The following is a 21,872-nucleotide window of genomic DNA, read 5'->3' as shown; positions in this document are numbered from 1 at the left end:
AAGTTCTAGTTAGGGAGGTTACTTGTTATGATAACTTGTATTTGAATATGGCAGTTTCTTAAAGACATGTTAATTTTCTTATTTAAATAAAATAATTTAAAAACAAAAAATATTTAAAATAATTTAAATTGTGATAAATTTAATTAGTTAAGTTAAGTGAAGTTAAGTTAAGTTAAGTTAAGTAAGTTAAGTTAAGTTAAATTAAGTCAAGTCATGTCATGTCAAGTCAAGTTAAGTGAAGTTAAGTTATGTTAAGTTACGTATACGATACATTTGCCATATATTGAAGCTTAAGTTATGGTGATTACTTGTTATGATTTGTTTAGTTTCGTCTCTTCCATTTGAAATATGATTTCAGAAGAATTTAATTATTTCAATAAAATAATTTCAAGAAAATATGCCACATGTGCTGGTAAAGCGTACATCTAACAGTTCATATACACACCTGCATATATAAAAACACCGTAAAGCGTAAGTTCAGGCCACTGTCAGGTTTTTGTATGCAAACGCGCGTGTAAAAATAACTTTTTCTACTTATGATTTTCACAAAAAAAGTAAGGCAAATATATTTATCGCTTTATATGCATATTCTGCTGCATCATCTCTGGAAAACAGTTCTCATTTATTAAATTTTTCTGTTCTCGTTAACTTTTTTTCTCTCCAAAAACAACAACACAATAAATCACTTCATCAACTGCACTACGACAATTGAATGAAAAAAAATTAAATAATGCAACAACAACAACCAAAAAATTGGCGCACACATACTACAACCAACATGTGCAAAAAAACACGAAAATAACAACAACAAACGTCTGTTATATGCGAAAAATATCTCCAACGAAATAAACAACTTTAATAACATACACAACAACAACAACAATAAATATCTACAATAACGGTAATGTTAATGTATGCATTCGATATTGACGTGCAATCTACATGCATGTAACAAATAACAACAAAAAATAAACAACAACAAATTTGGCTTATAAACATCACCAATGCGTGCTGATTAAATCGAAAAAAATTACAAAAACAAACACACCTTCTGTACACTTGGACACGTTTCGCTCGCTTGTGGAACCACATTCTTTCCACTTTACTCTTTACCGCGCCTCTTCTTCCCCGCTGCGTACTGTCTTTTCGTGCCACCTCCAACACAGGTGGTCAGGATGTCGAAGTGGACCTCTCAACGGAAATCATTAAGCAACACTTTCAGGTGAGTGCAACACAATGTTGCAAGTACCTTCGCAAGGCAGCAAGCAAGCAGCAGCAATGCCACACACTCACACACACCCTTGCAAACACTTGAAACACAAATTATTCATTGCTGCTGCCAAGCGTTGCTGCTGCTGCTGCTGCGTAAAAGATGCGTGCAACCAATTGGTTTAAGTGTTGCCATTGCATGCAGTTCTTCTGTACTTAACATTTCATGCCCTTTTTTTGCTTTTCTCTTTTTAAACTCTTCATCTACTTTGCTGGCATTTCATCTTTATGACCAACAACAACTTTATTACGCCTGTCATTGGACGTCATTTTACGATTTTCACGTGCAATTGCGCTGCACTTTTCATGCGTGCAACTGACAACATGCAACAACAATAATGCGCCACACACACTCGACCGACCTGTCAACATCATCTCGACTGCGTTTCGTAATCAATGACGCATGCAACCAACTATCACAACAACAACAACATGCAACGCACGCATTTACGCTTGACTCGTCATTGCCTTCGGGGCTGCGTGACTTTGGTCGCATCAAATGATTTGACGATTTTGAATGCCGTTACCTGCTGGCTGGCTGATGGCTTAACTTGCGGCTTGACTGACTGCTTGAACATTCGCCGTACGCTTGGTTGCGTAGAGTACCTGCCACACAGCGTTGGACACTTGCCGGGAGGATGCGTCATGCTCGTCGTCCCTGCAGCCAATGTTGATGCATTGTGAAATGCACCGTTGCAATCGCAATGCATGCATGACATCACTGCAAGCCTTCTACAAAGGACCGCATGAGGATTTGAATTTGGACATTGCCTTCTGCCTCTGCAAGTAAGTAGCCACCCCGGCACCTCTCCTACTCTTCTTCATATGTTTGTATGTCTCTATGTTGGCAAACTTCTTGCAACAACTACTTAAATACTTGCAACTGTGCGCCTTTGTCTAATCCACTGCGTGTCCTGAAGCGTCGTGTTGCATGCAACATGCACAACATGGCCGCTATCTGCTCATGCACGCTTCGTGGTTTCGCATTACCCACAGTGTGTTTGCCTGTGTGTCCGTGTGTTTGCTATACATTTTTTTGGCTCCACTCCGTTTGCTTCTTCGTTTGTGTTTTATATTTTCCCTCGATTCTTTTCTCCCTCTCTTCACAACAGAAAAACAACGAATCGTCACGACATGTGCATGATTGCACAGGAAAAGCTCCATCCAACGTGCGCACAAAGGCCGGCCGATAACAGTAATCAGCAGGGTTCAAATGGCATATACTACCATCCGCCGCCGTCCTGCCACTCAGTGGCGGAAAATTGTAAAGAGGATCGTGAGTGCAGGTAAGTGGAATCGTGCAATGCTTTGCTGCACGCTCGGTGCTGCAGCAGATAGCGACGCTTTGCAATGGCTTAGTGCAAGTAACCATGCGTTAAGTGGCAGATTTTCTATTTCGTTTTTCGGCAAAAACAATTAAGATTTTGTTATCGGAGGTACAATGATAAATACTAGCCAAACAAGAACTTTAATTTGTATGTATTCAGAAATACATATGTGTGTTCTTACTATTTATCGGTTATTCAAGTCACAGTTAACTCAATAACAGTCACTTAGATGCTTTCCTTATTCTAAGTCACTAAGTTCTGTCAGTACTGACAGTGCTCAGATGGTTTCTGATATTAATCAATTATAATTTTCTCTAGAATGCCACCCAACTCTGGTGGGTTTCAAAATCTCAAAATTAAAAAAAAAATTTTTTGATCTTATTGTATGTTCTGTTCTCCAAAAATTTAAAATCTATCCGAGAAAAATTTTAAGATATCGATCCTTCTGAAGTTCCGCCCACCGTCAGTTTCAATTTAAAATTTTAAACGCGTTTATTTCAAAACTCAATTTTTTTAAGTCCATGGACATGATTTCTCTAAAAGTCATGAAGCGATTTTTTAAAAAATTGCACACATCTTTGTAATATCATAATCTAGTTAATGAACGAATGAATTTATTTCTTATTTTTATTACAAGTATTTTTTTTTCGCCCACTTTCGGATCAGAAACCATACCTTTGGAACTACACCACCGATTTCAATGAAATTTGGTACGAGTTATTTTCTTGAAACTATGATATTACTGATGGAAAATGGACAAAATCGGATAACATCCACGCTTACTTCCTAGAGTGATGTCACTCATAAAAAGTTTGTCGACATCGGACCATACATTTTCAAGGCCCCAGATATCGAACAAGAATAGTTTAGTACTTAAGTGTAATTTTTATCCGAAAAATTCGTTAAATCTCTCGGATAATTTAATGTTTTATTTATTTATTAAGTTTCTAATATTGTGTCTCCGTACCAAAAGTGAATGAAGTCGGTAACTTTCTCTAGCTTCCGTGTACCTAATATTATGATTTTCAAACAGCAAGTGGCATATATATTGGTTAATATGTGAGATTTAGAAAATTTAAATGAGAGTATTGTCCTGGATATAATGTAGCTTGGTGGTAAAAATGAGTGAAATGAATTCAAGAATTACCCCATCTTTCATATGCTATATAAGTACTAGCTGTTACCCTGTACGCTTCGCCACACCTAAATCGATTAAAACTCTTAAGGGTTTTTACTTTGTGTTTTATTTATTGTTGTAAAATTGTTACTTATTTATAAAACATTTATAAAACATATTGGTATACAACATTTTTGGTTTTTCCACCTGGCGCGTAAATGAATAAGCACCTTGGTGTTCCCACTCTCGAGCATGCGACGAACAATTGGCCGTGGGAGAAGCACGGTTCTTCCAAATTGACGCCGCACACTTGAAACGTTTGCCCTTGCGATTTGTTGATGGTCATCGCAAAGGCAAGACGTACTGGGAACTGCAAGCGCTTAAATTCAAACGCCATGTCTGTTGGAATCATGGGAATGCGTGGTAAGAGTACAACTTCACCTGCTGCCTTGTCATTTAGAATTGTTGCTTCAATCAAATTTGGCCACAATTTTTTTTTCTAAAAGTCAAAGAATTCAAGAATTCAGTTGGATAATTGACTACTTCATCTTGATTCAAAACGCTATCAATCGATGTATATGTTGTAGCTTCTCCTGCCAATATTGCGCGTTCACTTAAATAATCGTGGCGTTGATAGTGTTGAACAATATTCGGAAATACACTGTCAATCAATTCTTCTTTCGATTGTAAAAGTGTACAAAAGTTGTTCGGCAATGTGATCAAACCGGTATCATCGATTGGTATTTTGCCTTAGCCAATGTCCAACAACTGCTTCGAAAACGCCGCTGCGGATGGATCGATTTGCAATTGGACTCGCATGTTGACGGTAAGAGTCAGCCTTTGAACATGTCTCCACAAAACTGACGATTTTAAACATGCGTTTATTTCGTCGGCAGGAGTTTCGAGATGAACTGCCATATGAAGGCATTTGACAGGACTGCCAATCGTGCGGCAAAACATTATTTCATGAGAATTTGTATAAGCGGGATGTATCATTTTTTTTTTTGCAAAACGTGCAATGATACACACATTAAATTTCTTATGTGCACCCTCCAAACAGACCCCAATCACCCCTGAAAATTTCATTGAAATCGGGCAAGCCGTCTAGGAGGAGTATACGAACAGGAAGTTTTGCCACTTAATTTTATATATATATAGATAATGATTTTTATTTTCTGGACTTTGTGCCGATTCTATGGGTCGAATTGCGTATTATCTTAATAACATTAAACAATTAAATTGCGACAGTATAAAATGTTCGGTTTCACACGAACTTAGCTCTTCCTTTCTTGTTTGTAGTTTCTCATTATTTTGGAAATGTAATAAATAGTATATTTACATAGTCTCGTTCTAAGCTCGTTCAATAATCTAACCGTTTACATATAGCCAAATCAGATTATCAACTGTCAAATGTGTTACATTTGTTGTTGTATTACATATTTTTCTCTCGCTGTCGGCCATTTTGGTTTACATTTTCATTTGACATTTCTCCTCTTCTTCGCAAAAATCTCGATAAACCTAGGAATAACACCGAAAATCTAGTTGTATAAAACTAGATAATTTTATAATCTCGGATTATTTTGTATGGGAAATCTCGTTTCTTAATTACAGTTTATTGAGTTAAGCTCGTAAATGGAGATAATCTCCATAATTGAATTGAAAGTGTTCTGCTGTGTTAATAACATAATTATTAGTTTTCTATGTCCTAAATTCCAAAAGTTCTACATAAGTTATAGTTATTATCAATTGTTAGAATTTTGCAGTTTTAAATTAAGTATTTATTGGGTTCAACAATGCACTTAATATACACATTACTGGCTTATTTAACATCTGCACAAAATTTATCTCATATAAATGCCTATACTGAATCACTTACAGCTGTTGGAGACAATTCCTAATATAATGAAAGTCAAAATCACCTATATTTATCAATATGCTAACTACTAAAAACAACAGGAACTTAAGGCTCAGTTCAAAATGAACGTGATAATTAAAATCATTAACAACAACACAGCTTGATGAAAACAGCTGTGGCTGCAGGCAAGCGGATAGAATGTCTCACAAATATGTAAAGGGATAATGATTTTATAAGATGAAGGGAAGCAGTAGGGGATACTAGGGTATAGTCTGCCTTTGGCAGCTGTCTGAGATTCTGCATCAATGCATCATGAAATTGACACTTTACTAAAATATGCAAGGTGACTGCCATTAACTATACTGACAAGCACAAGCAGACAACTCACCTTGAGGGTGAGGCATATGACTTTCCAAAATCAGTTGCACGACTTGCTGTAAGTTGAGTTACTTTGCTATTAAAATAGACACGTTCTTCAGGATAATTTAATGCACACACGCGCACACTGAACAGTATAAGCGCTTACTTGCATCTAACTGCACTTTATAGCTGTTTTGTAGCATCTGCAGCAAACGCTGTCAATAATCTGGTTTACGCCAACAGACAAGCAAAATAAACTAGCTGACACAGTGAGTGCTTGTGGGTGTGTTTGAGCGAAGGCCGCGATTTTCACAGCAATCACTCTTCTGCTGGAGCTGGAGTGAATAGGTTGCAACATATACTACTACTGGCTTCCTTAAGCATATTCTGTAGACAGGGATGTAATGTCGAGAGCACTCTCAAAGAGTGTCGACCTCTAATGCAATCATAACAGTAAACACATATATGTTTGTGTTTCGCTGCACTCAGCACATAGTCTTAGGTCAGTCGCAGCTCCACAGCGCGACGAGCGCAGAGAGGAAGATTGCAGCGTAAGCAAAAACAAAGTGCGTCATAATTGTACCACGCACACGTGTGTACCTTTGGGTCCCTTACTTCCTCTCATCGTCATTTTTGCTCACTGCCACACCATGCGTCTAGCCTTAAGCGACTTAATTGTCTCATTGGTCGCATAGCACAACGTCATTACTGGCTGCACAGCTAAGCGACCACAAAGTGGATACGTGGCTGCGAATTTAATTGCCTTTTAAGTGAATCGCTCTTTTGCTCCAGTGCTCCAGTGTAAGCAACTAAATTGTGCTAATGGCGACACTCACTTCATATACGCCACATATAGTGATATATGCAATAATGGAGCGAGGCGTTGGGTTAGCTGGATTAAGCGTAGAATTTATAATGTTGGTGTAGTTGAGATACGGGAGCTCAACGCGTAAAATTTTGTGACGAAGCGTAAAGTTTAACGTTTTAAGTTATAGTTTTTCACGAGTTAATCGTAAAGTGAGTAAGATTTATAAAGCCGTTTGTGGATGTATACGCAAATAAAATTTTTCAACCTATTTTTAACAGTTCTCGTTGGACATTTTCTTCAAATAAATTACGAAAAAAATATTGATTTTCTGTTCAAATAATTGCTTGTGAATTGTTCTCCAAGAGCTTAAATAAGCTGTAACAATATCTATACTTATCAGGGAACCCCATATTTATCGTATACCACTTACTTCCCTCAACACCCCTCTATAAGCAGTAAAAAATGTTAAGCTTTTGTACCAAAAATTAAAGTTTTTTATGAACCTATTAAAACGAAAGAAATTAATATACATTTTGGTAGTGCTTCATGAAATCAAAAATTATTGATTCCCAGTTCCCAAAACAAGTAAATTTGTTGACGTCGAGATATTTATTTTTATTCTCTCGCAGCAACTATATCAACCAAACTATCTAAAATAATTTCATTTTAAAAGATTGATATAAAAAATGGACGATGGGGTGGCTCCTCCCACTTATGGGTGAAAAACCATATCTCAGGAGCTTTCGACCAATTTTAACGAAATTGGGTTCATTACATTTCCTTGACATCTCAATAGAATATCTTGAAAATTGGTGAAATCGGTTCACAACCATGTCCACGTCCCTTATACCACAATTTGGAAGTTCATATGATGCGCTCTATTTACAATATCTAAATTAAGCACCAGTGAAGATATCAGAACAAATTATTGGAAAATCGCCGAATTCAGCATATAACTATTCATGGCCCCAGATATCGAACATGAAGACCTCAGACATTATGGATAATTTTTTTCAGTAAATCTCCCAGACATTCTAATGATATTCAAAGGAGATGTGTTGCTCATAATAGTGTGCCTCTGTGCCCAAAATAGTAAAAATCGAGTCAATATTTCATCTAGACCCCATATACGTCATTTACGCATTTTCAAACTTCCGGTGGACTTCATACCGTATATATCGGTTAATATATGCTATATCTTAACAAAATAAAATGAACTTAATATTCTGGATATAATGTAGCTTGGTGGCAATAATAGTAGAAATCGGTCCAGGATATACTCCAGTCCCCATATACTATATACATATATTGATTTTCGTTATTCAAGTGGAGATCCGATGTATATAACTGTTATATCAAACAGTTTTATTGAAATATGAGACTTAAGCGCCGTTAAACAGATTAACGTGCGACTCTCACTGTGCTCTTCGAATATTTTAGACTGCTTTAAACATCTCTTATAACAAAGTTAAGCCTCTCATTTGCTTAAAAACATTTCCGTACAATAAATCAATCCATAATAAAAATTTGTTTTTATCACATACTAAATTTGTAGTTAATGGCTGTTTTGAAGGTTTTCATGAGATTTGTGTTGGCATTATTAGTTAATATACCACTTCAAGCTTCTTAATGCCATAAGTTAGCTACATTTATTATTGTTGATATGCTTCCTGCATTTAAGCATAAACTTTATCATATAAAACACACATTAATAACAAAAAACTTACTTTCCTTTCATTGTGAACGAAATAAACTTCTTAATGGCAATCCATTATACAGTCGAACCGTTATCATTGCTGTGGTTTGGCGTGTGCCACAATTGATTTTTCATGCCAAGCCACAATGCACGCACTTTTATGTACATACATTCGTGTACATTTCCACTCAATTATTAATATTCACTTGTGTATGTCTGCGAATTAATTTTCCAAACAAATGCCATCAACACCGCTGTAGGACTGCGAAATGCACTGATAATGGCAATTAATTACAACACGAGCATCATTTACACATAAATCTTAACATTCAATACATTTTATAGCACTCAAATGTCGTTTAATTCAATATTCACTCGCTACTTTCGATTGTACGTAGTATTTCATTTCACATTTCACACGCATTTTACGCATTCAATTATCCGGTGAATGCCTGAGTCATCAATCAAACTCACAAATGTCATGAGAGTTGCCACATAAATAAATAATATGTTTACATATATCCCAGAAATACCCTGTGCTTTATTCCCACAATGGCATATTATTTCGTTCACATAACATATTTAATTCTACCAAGTTATGACGGCAACATGACAACGGAACTTTATTAAGCTGCCGTCATTAAGCCTCATTAATGTGAAAATACTTGCTTGTTAATATATGTGTATATATATTTTTGTGTTTCCTGAAAATATATAAAATATTGCAAGAATACGTTAACAATGCGTAAGGTTGTGACCTCATACTTGGCATATATATTATATATACAGAATTATGGTTGTAAATATTTATTTAGTATATGCGTAATGACCATCAATACTTAAATGCAGGAAATATAAATAGACGTCACACTTAAATATGGGAAATGTAGGTAGACAATATATGAGTTTCCTACTCATTAAACTCAAGTATTCATTAATTATATTACTTAAGCGCTAGTACTTGAACTTGAGTCGAGTCAGCAACATGTCAAATGTGTACAAAGATGGAGCTGGAGAAGGAGTGAGAAATTTTATGCATATACAGGAGTTAAGATCAAAAAATAAAGATCATTTTCGGTTTTTAAAAAATATATTTATTCATTCGTCTGCATTATTGTTGTGCCTATATAATGACCCCATTGGATGTTATGCACTTATGACATTCCTTCTTAAAATCGACGAAACACGTCTCAAATGCTAAAGGTAATCAGCGCTTTTAGCGATTTTTCGTATATTTATAAAACGACGGCCCTTTAAGGAAAGTTCTCTATCTTAGATAAACAAGAAAAAGTCATGCGGAGTCATGTCTGGCGAATATGAAGGCTGGAGCACATAGTACTTCAGTGGCATGCATATCAACATAATAAAATAAATTACAATTGGACTCTCCAAACCGGCGAATTGGAAAAACAAATTCCCGTTATTTTTTGACTCATCTAATATATTATTTTAAAAATTACTTATAAATAAACTAAGGATAGCCTTAAAAGGTCTTTGATCTCTCAAAAGAACCGTGAAAAGAAAGAAAACAAACAAAATAGAAAGAAAACAAAATATAACTTGCAAAGTAGTCGATACAAATTGCATTGGGATACCTTATTATTCTCAATGACCAGAATAGTTCGTTATTTATCGACTAATAGACAATTGTAATCAGTTGGATAAGAATTTTACCCTCTTCTGCTATCCAATACCTAATTTAAAGGCCAACTCAATCTTATTAATGATAAACGTACATGTGGTGAGGCAAACAAATTTTAGAGTTGTCTAGAGAAAGTCAGAGTTGAAACATATCGACGAATTCTCCTCAACCAAGCTTTCGTAAGATTTTCATATCTCAACAGATTTGAGTTGATCTCAAAAAGCTTCATTGATACGTGAAGGTAAATTGAACTGTACTTAGAAGTTTTGACTTCACAAAGAACCGATATTTCATATTTCAACTGTCCAAATGTGATCTCCGTGATTTCCATAGTTCTTTTGGATTTTTCTTATTTCCAGTCATTAATCATTCCGATTCAGCCAATCATTGATCATTTATTAATTGTTATTTGAGTGATAAAAAGGAACCGAAAAAGAAAACATAAATTTCTCCAACATTATGAGACTGCACCCAGATAAATGCTTAAACTTCAGAAGTCCCTTAAACACCTTGATCGCACTGGAAGAAGAGTTTGTTACAAATTTTGATATACCTATATTACGTTCTTATTGCGCTATAAACTCGAGTTTATTTATCAAAAACTAAACAACCTTTAAACACTAATATTTTGGTGTTTATGGAGATACATCCAAGTTGTGTAATAAAATTTGATCTCACAACTGAAAGACCGTCCTTATGGGTAACATTTCTGTGAAGTTACTTGCTTTCATACATGGGTTTGATAAACAATCCAAAGATATGAGCTGAAAATTTTTCATAATCATAAAACCTCAAACTCAATTTTGTACGTAGTACAAACTCCAATATACACACATTACAACTACTTCTCTATACAACTATGGTATACTGGCAACCCCAGCATTCGCCACTTAACAACTAGCCTCTGCTACAAGGCAACCCTTTAGGAATTCCACCTTAACACAATTTCAAAAATTGCTGAAGTTGTAGAAAGTCGAGATTGCATGTAACTCGTATGCCGGAGAAATGAAAGACAAATACATAGTAAAAAAAAACTATAGTACCAGGCACGTTGGAATTATAAAGAGGCTTCCACTAGCAACGCACAGTAGAGCACAGGTGTAGTGGAGTTGATTTTGTGTCAACGAAAATTGCACACAACAAGAACAACTGCTGTCATACCCACTGCGCTGCTCCCCCTCATTTGACCCGAATACCGAAATTGGCTGATGTAAAGCGGGTGTAAAGTGTGGCAGCCGTACGGTCCCATGTGAAACCCCCCAAACAGGCAGGGAACCCCAGACGATGAAGCGTTGAAAACTTCAATTATGTTTTAATTGCAGTGCTCTTAAGACAACGACGGCATGGCAATTAGAGCTGGAACGTGTTGCCAAGATGTTGCGCCGGCAACTGTATGACGGCGTGTTAACTGGGTTGCAGAGCGCAAGCTGAGCGAACGGAATTGTGAAAGGATGCTCGGCTCGGCGCTGACACATCTTTTCGGGTGGACTTGTGAGGTTTGTGTGTTTGTAGAATTACTGTTCACAAGTGCTTATTTAAGCAATTTCTCACTTATGTGTATCAGCTTGTTGGGTGAAAGAATAAAGAGCTGACAAACTATTCCACACAACGTCAAGTAGTTTTCCCGGGTTGACTGCAGGCTGCCACTTGGCGTATGCCACCTTTTGTCACTGTACATAGGTTATTAGCAGATTTCATATTTAATAGACTAATAAATGGGCTATCGTTGTACCGTTAACTTTCTTCATAATTTAGGCTCAAATTGGAGTACTACGAACAGGCCTGTGCGGTGGACAGCGTAACGAAGAAATGCGCGGGGCGGCCCAGTGGCTGTCGCACGGCGATGATTGGCATACTCGGCACCATGCTGCGCACCACCTGCGCCTGCCAAGGCACCGATCCGCAGTATCTCTACCAATGCGTCGGCTGGCGACGTCTACTCTGGCTGAATCCGTGTGTGGGTAAGTACAGAGCTCGCTGCTATTACCTTATTATGCAACGTAAAATGACATGCTTACAATATTGTTTGTGCTTTAATTATGTGCTTATTTTCATATTTTCCTACCAATTTTCTTCTTCTTTCTTTTTCACTTTTAACCATCTTCCTAAATGCAGTTGAGGCACAGAAGGATTTTCACATGAAGCGTCTCGCCGAGTTGGGTTATCTAACGACTACAACTACTACGACTACAACAACCACGACAACAACAACACGCGCACCACCGCCGCCACCACCTCCTCCAGTATTGACTACAGCTACAACAACAACAACACATCGCCAACCGCCCACTTCACCGCGTCAAACATCACGCAAGCAGACGACGCACATCTTTCGTGGATATCCGGTAAGTGCAGCGTCTGACACTAGTACATACATATATAGTATAATGATGTTAACGATTCAATCGGTTAGCAATAAGCTGTGTGCTTAAATTTACCTTCCACGTTGCATTCGCCACCCTTCATTATAAAATCATAAGTCAATATCTTCAGCCTGTATATTAAAATCCTTCTGAAGGAGGGCAAGTGAGGTGACAAACAATTTTATTGTTCTCATGAGATTATAAAAAAATTAGGCTATAGAGATTCCGCAACAGTTTAAGTTTTGTTCTTGCCACTATAACACATCCAGGTCTTATCTTATCGCATGGTTTAAACAATAAAAGTCCCCAAGTTCCAGAGTACATTATTCCATCGCCATCTGCACGATTGAGCCAGGGATGGTATTCTTTGTAGTCTATATATTGTCTATGTAGAATTAAATATTCCCTTATACGTGTTGAAGGGCGATGCAGACTTTATAGAACTTTCTGTTACTTAACACCAGTTTATCATGATTACGATGTTGATTATCCTTTACAAGATGAAAAGTCATTACCGGAACCTTAGTGCCGAAACTTTCGATGAGCTTAGGCCAGAAGTAGATGCTTAAATACCATAGAGAGGAGCGGATCAACTATCTTGCTCTTGACTATAAGTATCTTCGATTCGGCAAGCGTTAGAGAGTAGCGAGTCATACAAACTATACAGCTCTTCATAAGTTGCAAAGTATTACTCGAAGTCTAGCAGAAATCCTTCTCATTTTATATACTCTCGGAACATGTTACACAGAGCACAGTATGGCAGATAACGAGTTGAGCCGAAATCCAAGTCCGTCCGTTCAAGCGATAACTGGAGGGAATATTGAGATATCTTAATGAAACTTGGTGATCCCTGGTACCATAAGAAAATTTGTAAAGTGATATAACTAGCTATTAATGTAAGATTTGGTACAGAGGATCACACTTGGAACGGGGATATTTAGCTTAAATTTTGTTAAGAAAGTGGGCGTGGCGCCGTCCTAAACTTATTGCGCACATTTTCCTTTCCAATTGCTTCTATACATTCTATACCTAGCTTCCATATATGTATTTATTATTAGTATTCTCAAACTTCTAGGACCATAAATGTACAGATGGAGTGCCGTCACATAGTTAATATCGGTTAATATGTGAGATAAAAATTATTACTGTCTCCAGAGATTCCAAGTGTTTGGTCTTATGTTACTTTTGAAATTTCGACTTTACTCCCAAAAAATTGCAAGATTCTACCTTTAGGGTGGCCACATTTTATTTTTACAAACTTTTATAGATTAGAATGAAAATACAATTTCTTGTTCTAAATAGTCCATAATAAAAGTTAAAATATAGCAGAAGCCACAGACTTTTTATGATTATAAATATGTACCAACATATTACACTTACAAATACCCGCATAAATATTTAAATATAATTCTCAACTTTTCTTATCTACTTTCATGATGAAAAACGAAACATTTCCTTCAATTGCCAACAAATTGCAAAACAAAAACCATTGCACTTTCACACACAAAAATTCAACAAATTGCAATAACCAACTCCAATAACCACAAACAATGGCACAACTCTACAAAAACCATGAAAAATATGGTGAATACAATTGGAAAACGAAACAAAAAAACAAAAAAAAAACGAAATGCAGCCCAAAGAAAAATCGGAACCCACATCCATGGAGGACAATTATATCGAACAGCCCGATTCGATACCGTTGCACAGCGGAAATGATAAAAACGGAAACACCGGAAATGGCGATTATCACAGCGGGAAGGGCAAGAGCAATAGCAGCGGCAACAGCAATGGCAACGGCGCCGGCAGTAATGCTGCGAATGGCAATGGCAGTGGCCGAAGCAACGGTAATGGTAATGGTGGCAATGGCAGCGCCACCAGTGCAGCCGTCAATGCGCCACGTCACGGTAAAAATGGCAAAAATAATAAAAATGGTAAAAACTCAAAACACAGCAACAACAATGGCAATGGTAACGGCAATGGAAACGGTAATGCCAACAATGTAGCCACCGCTGGTGTTGGTGTTGTTTACATCAACGGCCACGATAGTGGCGGTCATGCTGCCGCGGCGGAAGCAACAGACGTGGGCGCTGCCATTGGCGCTGCACACGATGGTAATGGAAATGGATTTGGCGATTTCGATGATCAAGTGATTTCAGTGGAACAAATTCAAACAACAGAATATACGGGCAATGGCGCAACAGAACCGCCAGCCACAACGACCACAACAGTGGCAACCACAACAACAACACAAGCACCAAGTAAGTAGCAAATTGCTGTATACAGTACTTATGGGTGTATGAGTGTATTTGAGTTTTTATGTGTATGGTAGTGGTAATGAATAGTGCCAGGAGTATTTGATTTGTATAATATTTAATATACTTTGAAGAGAATTTTAAGCTTGTTCGGATATGGTCTTACTTGGCACCTCAAAATGTATCAGCTGAGTTTTAGTGCTTCTTGTATTAAGTTCAATATTGTTGAAATTAATGCTATATACTGTCATACATTACATATTTATATATACTGAAGGCGTAACTTCCCCTTCGTTCGGCCAACGAAAGCTTACAAAAGCTACAGTAGCGAAAATGTAATCCATGAAATACCGAATGCCTTTTGTTCATATTTATAAATGCTTTAAATTTGCTCTGCTGCGGTTTGTTGCGAGCTTTCGAAATGCTTTCACTGGAAACAGTTGAATTTCCGCGATAATTGCGATGTAAAAAGTTGGAATGCAATAAATTTGTATATGAGGTCTGTTCAAAAAATATCGGGAATTTTCGTTTTTTCGTTTTTTGAAAAAATAGTTATTAATTCGTTTACATTAATAGGAAAAGTCACACGGAGTCATGTCTCACAAATATCACCAAACTCACGTCTAACCATAGCGGCTGCTAGAGGCAAACTATTAACTATTAAGGGGTTAAGGATAGTCAGGATTTTCAAAAAATTATTATTTTTTTGCATTTTCGTTAAGTGTAATATCTTAAAAATATACTCTGAAAATTTGAAGTTTATTCGATAATTGCTGGTGACAACTGTAACTCCAAAACCGCTCGGTAGATTTTAATGCTAATCTACAGCTTCTAGAATGCATAATAAACTCAGGGCTGAACCAAAGATTTTTTTTTTTCAAACTTTCGATTTTTTAAGACCAATTAACTGTTAATTTTTTCCCGAAAATCTAGAAAAAAATTTCCTGAAGCCGAAATTTTACTGAAAATTCTAATTTTTTAGTGTCTCTGACTACCCCTAACCCCTTAATGCAACTGAAAATTGTCGTTCTAATTCAAGGGCATGTGTATCATCATAACCAAGCATAAAAAAATATTTAAATTTGGACGCATGGTCAATTGAAAATTTCAAAATTCCCGTTATTTTTTTAACATATTTCGAATAAAGCTACCAAAGAAGTTGTGAAAAGTTTAATATGTGAAAACCAATCTGTGGCCCATGCTTCGCATTCTCAAACTGAAATATGAACAGCCCTTTGACAGAAATTTGCAAGCATTTGAGAGAGAGTAAATTAGTCAGACGATTTAAAATTTGTAATTTGTATAATTTCTCGAAAAAGAGTACAGCCTGGACAGGATTGCTTTTAAATCTATATATAAACACAAGATAATGCTTAACGAATCTTATTCTTGAAATTATTTTCCCATCGGATTTCTGAATCTTGATTGTCCATAAAACATTTCGAAAACCTTGAAGCAATCCTTTTTCAAGACAGGTCGTATCATGATTTGTTTTTGTAATATATCTAGGCCTGTTAACTCGGTTATTAAAAATTTACTAAATTGCTTGGAACCTAAAACCTTCCTATGAAATATGCTGAGATTCTGAGATGAATAAGTTAAATCCAAACCATAAAAAAATATTTTCTAACTCACTGACACACTGATTGATGAACTTCTCGCAATAAAATGATCAACATGACAAAGCCATTTGCCTTGTTTGCAATGCTTCTATTATTCGAGCATTTTTAAAACCCACAATAAACAAACTTGTAGTAGACTCTAGATTTTAATATACTCCTACACATGTGGATGTAAAAAACAAGTCATTGACGCTATGATAAATGCCAACCATATTTCCGATTCACACAAACACATGTACATGTATTCACATTTCCAACACCGCCACTTCAAATGGAGAAAGGGTGAATTCACACAAAATAGCACAACTAAGCTTCTACTAAAAATAGTGGACACAAGCATGTCGTCGACATTCCACTAAACAACCACAAACAACTACAACTGATCACCATTATTAACACAAGAGCAATGAATACTCGCTCTAACTCCTGCTTGAAAACATGATCACAAACAAATATACAGTTCAGTGGAACACGCTGTAAAAGCTAAACACAGAAAGTTAGTCAAAGCGATGGAAGTACAAGCGCTACAACAAAAAATGCTCTTACATATATATCTTTATGTATATGTAAATAATTGCTTACTTGTATGCACTTTATATGCATTCCCAATGAGTGATGTGTACAAATTGTCAAGCATTGTGTTAAATGACGCGATGCCATCAGTCACAAAAGCAATGCATGCAAAAACAACAACACAATGGGTGAGCTAGCGAGCGGATGTCCGCCACATAGCGACAATCATCGGTTTTACGAGTACATGGGTGTTGCAAACATAAAATAAATAGTAATAAATAAAGATAGAATATTTGTGCAGTAAAAAACTTATTTTCATAAAAATACTCGTATATAGTTTGTGATAAAGTTGGCAGTGGTGATGTGACGACAGAAGAGTTGATTGGTTTTGTAGTGCTGGACAGTAATGTGTTGTTGTTAGATATCGGGCAAAATTTAAAGATTGTCTAAGGTGGGGTTGTCTGATTTAAAAAAGGTTTAGCTCATTGTATCTTGCCGTATATTTATCTTAGTTTCCTTTGTGATTATGGAGAGCTAGTTTAGGAGCAATACTTTTTACGACTGGGTTACTAGAGTACGTTTGTCGACGTTCCGAGCGGTAAGTGCCAGGAAGCATTAAAGGAGCAATTCGATATAAGATCAAGATCGATTCACACTATTTACTTAACAACTGTTTTTGTTAGCCCTTATTATGTATAACTTATAAAGTTTTTGAGGTCAAATGAAGAATGTGAACCTCAAAACCCGATAAATAACTAAAAAATATAAAATCGCCTATTTCCAACATTGTACTGCTTTAAGTAAGGGCCACCAAATATATACAATTGATACATTCATTTTTGACAATTCAGTTCTGTATGTTCCAATGATTTTAATAATTAATTAATAATTATTAATAATTTTGTCATAACTTTATTGACGAGTTTTAGAATCTCCTTTTACACATTAAGAACCAATGAAGATTTCGGCATACAACTTTAAAGGAAGTCTGCACTTGAGGTGTGGCATCACACATTTAAAAATTGTCGATATTGGACCATAATTTTTCAAGGCCCCAGATATCGAACATGAAGACCTCAGGGCCAACGAATAATTTTTTACAGAAAATATCGGTAAATCTCTCAGGCAGTTCAAAGTAATTCAAAGGAGATATGTTCCTTCTAACAGTCCTCTGTTCCAAAATTATCAAGATCAGGTCAACACTTCTTCTAGCCCCCATATACCTCATATATGGATTTTTAAACTTCCGGTGGGCTTTAACGGTTAATACATATAACGGTTAATATGTGAGATATTTTAGCAAAATTATTTGAACATTTAATTTTTGGATAAAATTATATTGGGAGTCAGAATGATTGAAATCGATCAAGGAATTACCCAAACCCCTATATTCTATATGTATATAAGGTAGTTTTCGTTATTCTAGTGGACTTTATGCCGAATATCTAGGTCAAATTGAGTGATCTTAATGAAATTAAATAAATAAATTGCGAGAGCATAAAATATTAAATTTCACCCGAACTTAGCCTTTTCTTACTTTCTAACTCATTTTCAATTTATATATTATAAGGTTTTTACCATTGATTATCATCAACTTCATTTCGAGTCCATAGTGTCCATATACTTCTTACTTCATGCAAATCCATAATTTTTGTTTGTCACTCTATTGCTCGTTCTCCAGCTGGACTTTCGTATACTGTCGTTTATTTTTTGTCGTAAATTTTAAAGCCTTTTGGAATTTATTTGTAAACCCTATAAATATTTACGCATACGCCCTTATCCACTCTACTTTATTCAAACATATTTAATAAATAAATATTTTTACAAACATTTTTTGTTCTTGTAATTCCAGGAAATTGCGTTGTACAACGTCCGCATCAATCAGATCAGTTAATACGCGAAGGCTCCAGCAAGCGGGTATGTGTGCAAAATGATGTTTGGAACGTTAGTTATTTACCGTTATTAAATTTAAGCGCCACTAAAAGGCTTAAAATCACTTTAACTTTAACAAAAAAAATAGTATTTTTCATATGCTCATATATGCGAGTGATTTATTATATACTCATCTATATTACATATTTACCATATTTTCTGTTTAAAGAAATTTAAATAACTTTAATCTAAAATTCTCCAATCCTCTCTAAAACACAGATCTACTCCTTGGACGATGCCGAATGCAGTGAGCTGTGCAGCTGCGGCGAATCTCTAACGCTCACCTGTCATGCTCTCTGCGTACCGTTTGCACCCTGTCGCACCGCCTTGGCTTTCTACAGTCATGCATCGCCGGCATATCAGGCATTTCGCGGCCGTTGCCTTTGTTATTCGGGTCGTTTCATTTGTATGAAGCCACCGCTGGGCGAGTACACGTTGCCAGGTGAGTTTTCAATCTTGTAAAATTTAGTTTTTGCCTGTCTGCCTGCCACGCTGTGTGGGGTCGCGTGCACAATTTATTGCACAATAAATTTATATAAATTGTATTGTCTTTTCGATGGAAATGGCAAATCTGTAAGCCATTTTTCAAATTCCATGTGTTGTGAGTGGAACTGGAGAGAATTTCTTCAGTAAAGCCGAAAGTGGTTGAATTGGCTTAAAGGTGGAAAATAGTGTTTAAATTATATGCATAGATAAGTATAAAATTATATTGAAAGAAATTGATTTAGTTGGCCGAGTATAGAATATTCAAATCGTATAAAGTATTTCTAGTATAATAATGAATATTATGAAAAGGATTAGTAAAATAGGAACATTAAAAAAAATATCTCAGCAATATTATTATATTATTTAAGTGTATTTTCTGTAAGTCCCGGGCCATTTTCCATTATAAAATTAGTTTGAAGTCTTTATTACTAGAATAAAACCCTCTTAAAACATCCATATTATCTATTATATTACTTATATTATTTGTTATTTTTTCTTTATTCAGGTGGTGTCTTCCTGTTACTTGGATACAGCTCAGCCGATGAGGCCCTACTGCGTCCACATACAAATCTGGGCGTTCAAGATGCTGTGAGAGCACTACAACAATATGTTACGACGCATATAGACAACCAGGTAGGGATATATAAGTGGTCTGTTCAAAATATAAGGGGAATTATAAAATTAAGATTTCAAGGGTTTAGAGAGTACAGCTTTAAAAATTTTCAGCAGGCGCTAAGGTTAGACTGATTGAACAAATTTTTTTTTTCGAAAAGTCCCGTTATTTTTTGAACACATCTCATATAAGTTTAGTAATTAAGAGAATATCTTTGGTAATGCATAAATTACCAAAGAAGATCATTGAATTCAAAATGATAATTTCGATCTATATCAGATAAAAATGTGGTGTCTAATTGTGATCTCCATTGAACTTGGCAGGAATTCATATAAACCCGTCAGAGAATTTTGCTGAATTTACTACCTACAAGAATTATATTTTTTTTAATTATTATTTTTTCTCCCGACTCATCTTTATCTCTCTTATTGATATCCTCTCTATTTTTTTTCCACCGTAGACTCAATGTACGCTAACGCTCTTCAACATGACCGATGAGAATATCATAATTGCAGCTCGCCTGCCACACGACGCCAAACTGAAAGCCATTGAACTGCTGGGCAAAGAGAAGGTGATTACAACAAATAGACTACTACCTAATATATAGATATCGCACACAAACAAATCAATAAATATATAACTACCACCATTATTGATTGCATGCGCTGATATCAGCACTGAACCCGCACATTGAACCTACACCACGATTTGCCGGCTATGGTGGCAGATCACAAAACACTGACACACATAAGCGCACGCAAATCCGAACAACTCAAATCGCTCATTTCTCCACTTATCACTTCCTCTTTCAGGATGAATGCACCTCGATACTGAAGACCATCAGCCATCACATCAACACCGAACACCACGAGTTGCAATCCCACCGGCTGCTGAGCATTTTTAAAATGTCCGAAGTCGAAGTGGTTTGGCCCGAAAGCAGTCAAGCGGCCGCACAACTGCACAGTGGACCCGCTGCATGCATACTGCCACTCACGCTGCTGCTGTACGCCGTGACAACGACGACGTATGCGGCTGATACTGTCAATATGTTGCTGTTGTTGTTGGCGAAAGATGTGTGGCGTGGCGTCGACAGTGCGGCCGTAACATGACCAATGACGTCGCCAACGTAATCACAAGTAAGAAATGCACACAAACACATTTATAGAAATGCAACAAGAAGAAATTTATATACAGTTTAGTGAATAATGAATATTTGTACAATGCATAAATCAGTTATAAGGGGAAATATGAAAATATGAAAATACTCAATGATAGTCATGAAACACAAATGAATAGTAAATGAAATTACTTACTGACTAAATATGTTAAGTAACGAGAAAGCGAGTGGTAACAATTTTTAGTTTAAACATTTTTAATATTTAGTTTGAAAGACCATTATTCGACAGAAAAAAAGCGCATTTCCACAGACACAAATATATTCGTATACATAGTATACTCCTATAGTATACTATACTTATTTATATGGCATGTATATACTTGATTAAATATTGAAAGTATGTTAAATGAGTATGTAATTATGTGTGTTCTTAAGTTCTATAAGCAAATATGTGTGTGACTGTTAATTAGATGCATATGAAATTTGAAGTAATATGCATAGTTGTATTATGTATGGAGTGCCGTACCTAGGAGTAGTCAAGTTTGGTTGTTCGGACAAGTTAGTTTATTCGAAGCACATGTGGAGGCACACTTACATGTATATAGTGTACAATACATAGGTTAGCATATATTTAGATGTACGTATAATTTTGACAAATTGACTCTCCAAATCCAAGAATTTTTAAAAATCCCGTTATTTTTTGGACACTCCATGTAGTCCTCTTAAAAAACTAGCATTTTTGTTGAATATTTATATCAAATTCTGCTTAAATTATAATGATGATTTCTGATTCAAATCGATCAAGAAATGCATTAATATGTCAAAAAAGTACCCGCTCATATTTCAAAAAAAAATTTTCCTCCAGGTTGGCACAACTGTCAGCCAGTATCCTATCA

The 21,872-nt window shown here is 36.0% G+C and overlaps 1 protein-coding gene across 10 annotated transcripts in view; it reads left to right on the top strand.

Moving 5' to 3' along the window:
• LOC105213327 (uncharacterized) overlaps window positions 1-21,069 on the top strand; it is a 201,062-nt gene extending 179,993 nt beyond the window's left edge. For all 10 annotated transcript variants that reach the window (XM_029041040.2, XM_054232041.1, XM_054232032.1 and 7 more), the window contains 11 exons: window positions 1,167-1,222; window positions 1,871-2,055; window positions 2,382-2,555; window positions 11,831-12,036; window positions 12,191-12,420; window positions 14,075-14,699; window positions 18,681-18,745; window positions 18,980-19,202; window positions 19,752-19,879; window positions 20,320-20,430; window positions 20,672-21,069. In XM_029041040.2, coding sequence (XP_028896873.1) covers window positions 1,167-1,222; window positions 1,871-2,055; window positions 2,382-2,555; window positions 11,831-12,036; window positions 12,191-12,420; window positions 14,075-14,699; window positions 18,681-18,745; window positions 18,980-19,202; window positions 19,752-19,879; window positions 20,320-20,430; window positions 20,672-20,968 — 2,300 coding nt within the window. In that variant the 3' untranslated portion in view covers window positions 20,969-21,069. The remainder of the gene's footprint in view (window positions 1-1,166; window positions 1,223-1,870; window positions 2,056-2,381; window positions 2,556-11,830; window positions 12,037-12,190; window positions 12,421-14,074; window positions 14,700-18,680; window positions 18,746-18,979; window positions 19,203-19,751; window positions 19,880-20,319; window positions 20,431-20,671) is intronic.
• The last annotated feature ends 803 nt before the right edge of the window (window positions 21,070-21,872 follow it).

This window comes from Zeugodacus cucurbitae, chromosome 2 (genome assembly GCF_028554725.1).
Source record: "Zeugodacus cucurbitae isolate PBARC_wt_2022May chromosome 2, idZeuCucr1.2, whole genome shotgun sequence".
Lineage (NCBI taxonomy): Eukaryota > Metazoa > Arthropoda > Insecta > Diptera > Tephritidae > Zeugodacus > Zeugodacus cucurbitae.
Note: the sequence above shows the minus strand (reverse complement) of the source record. Positions and strands in the feature narration are given on the sequence as shown.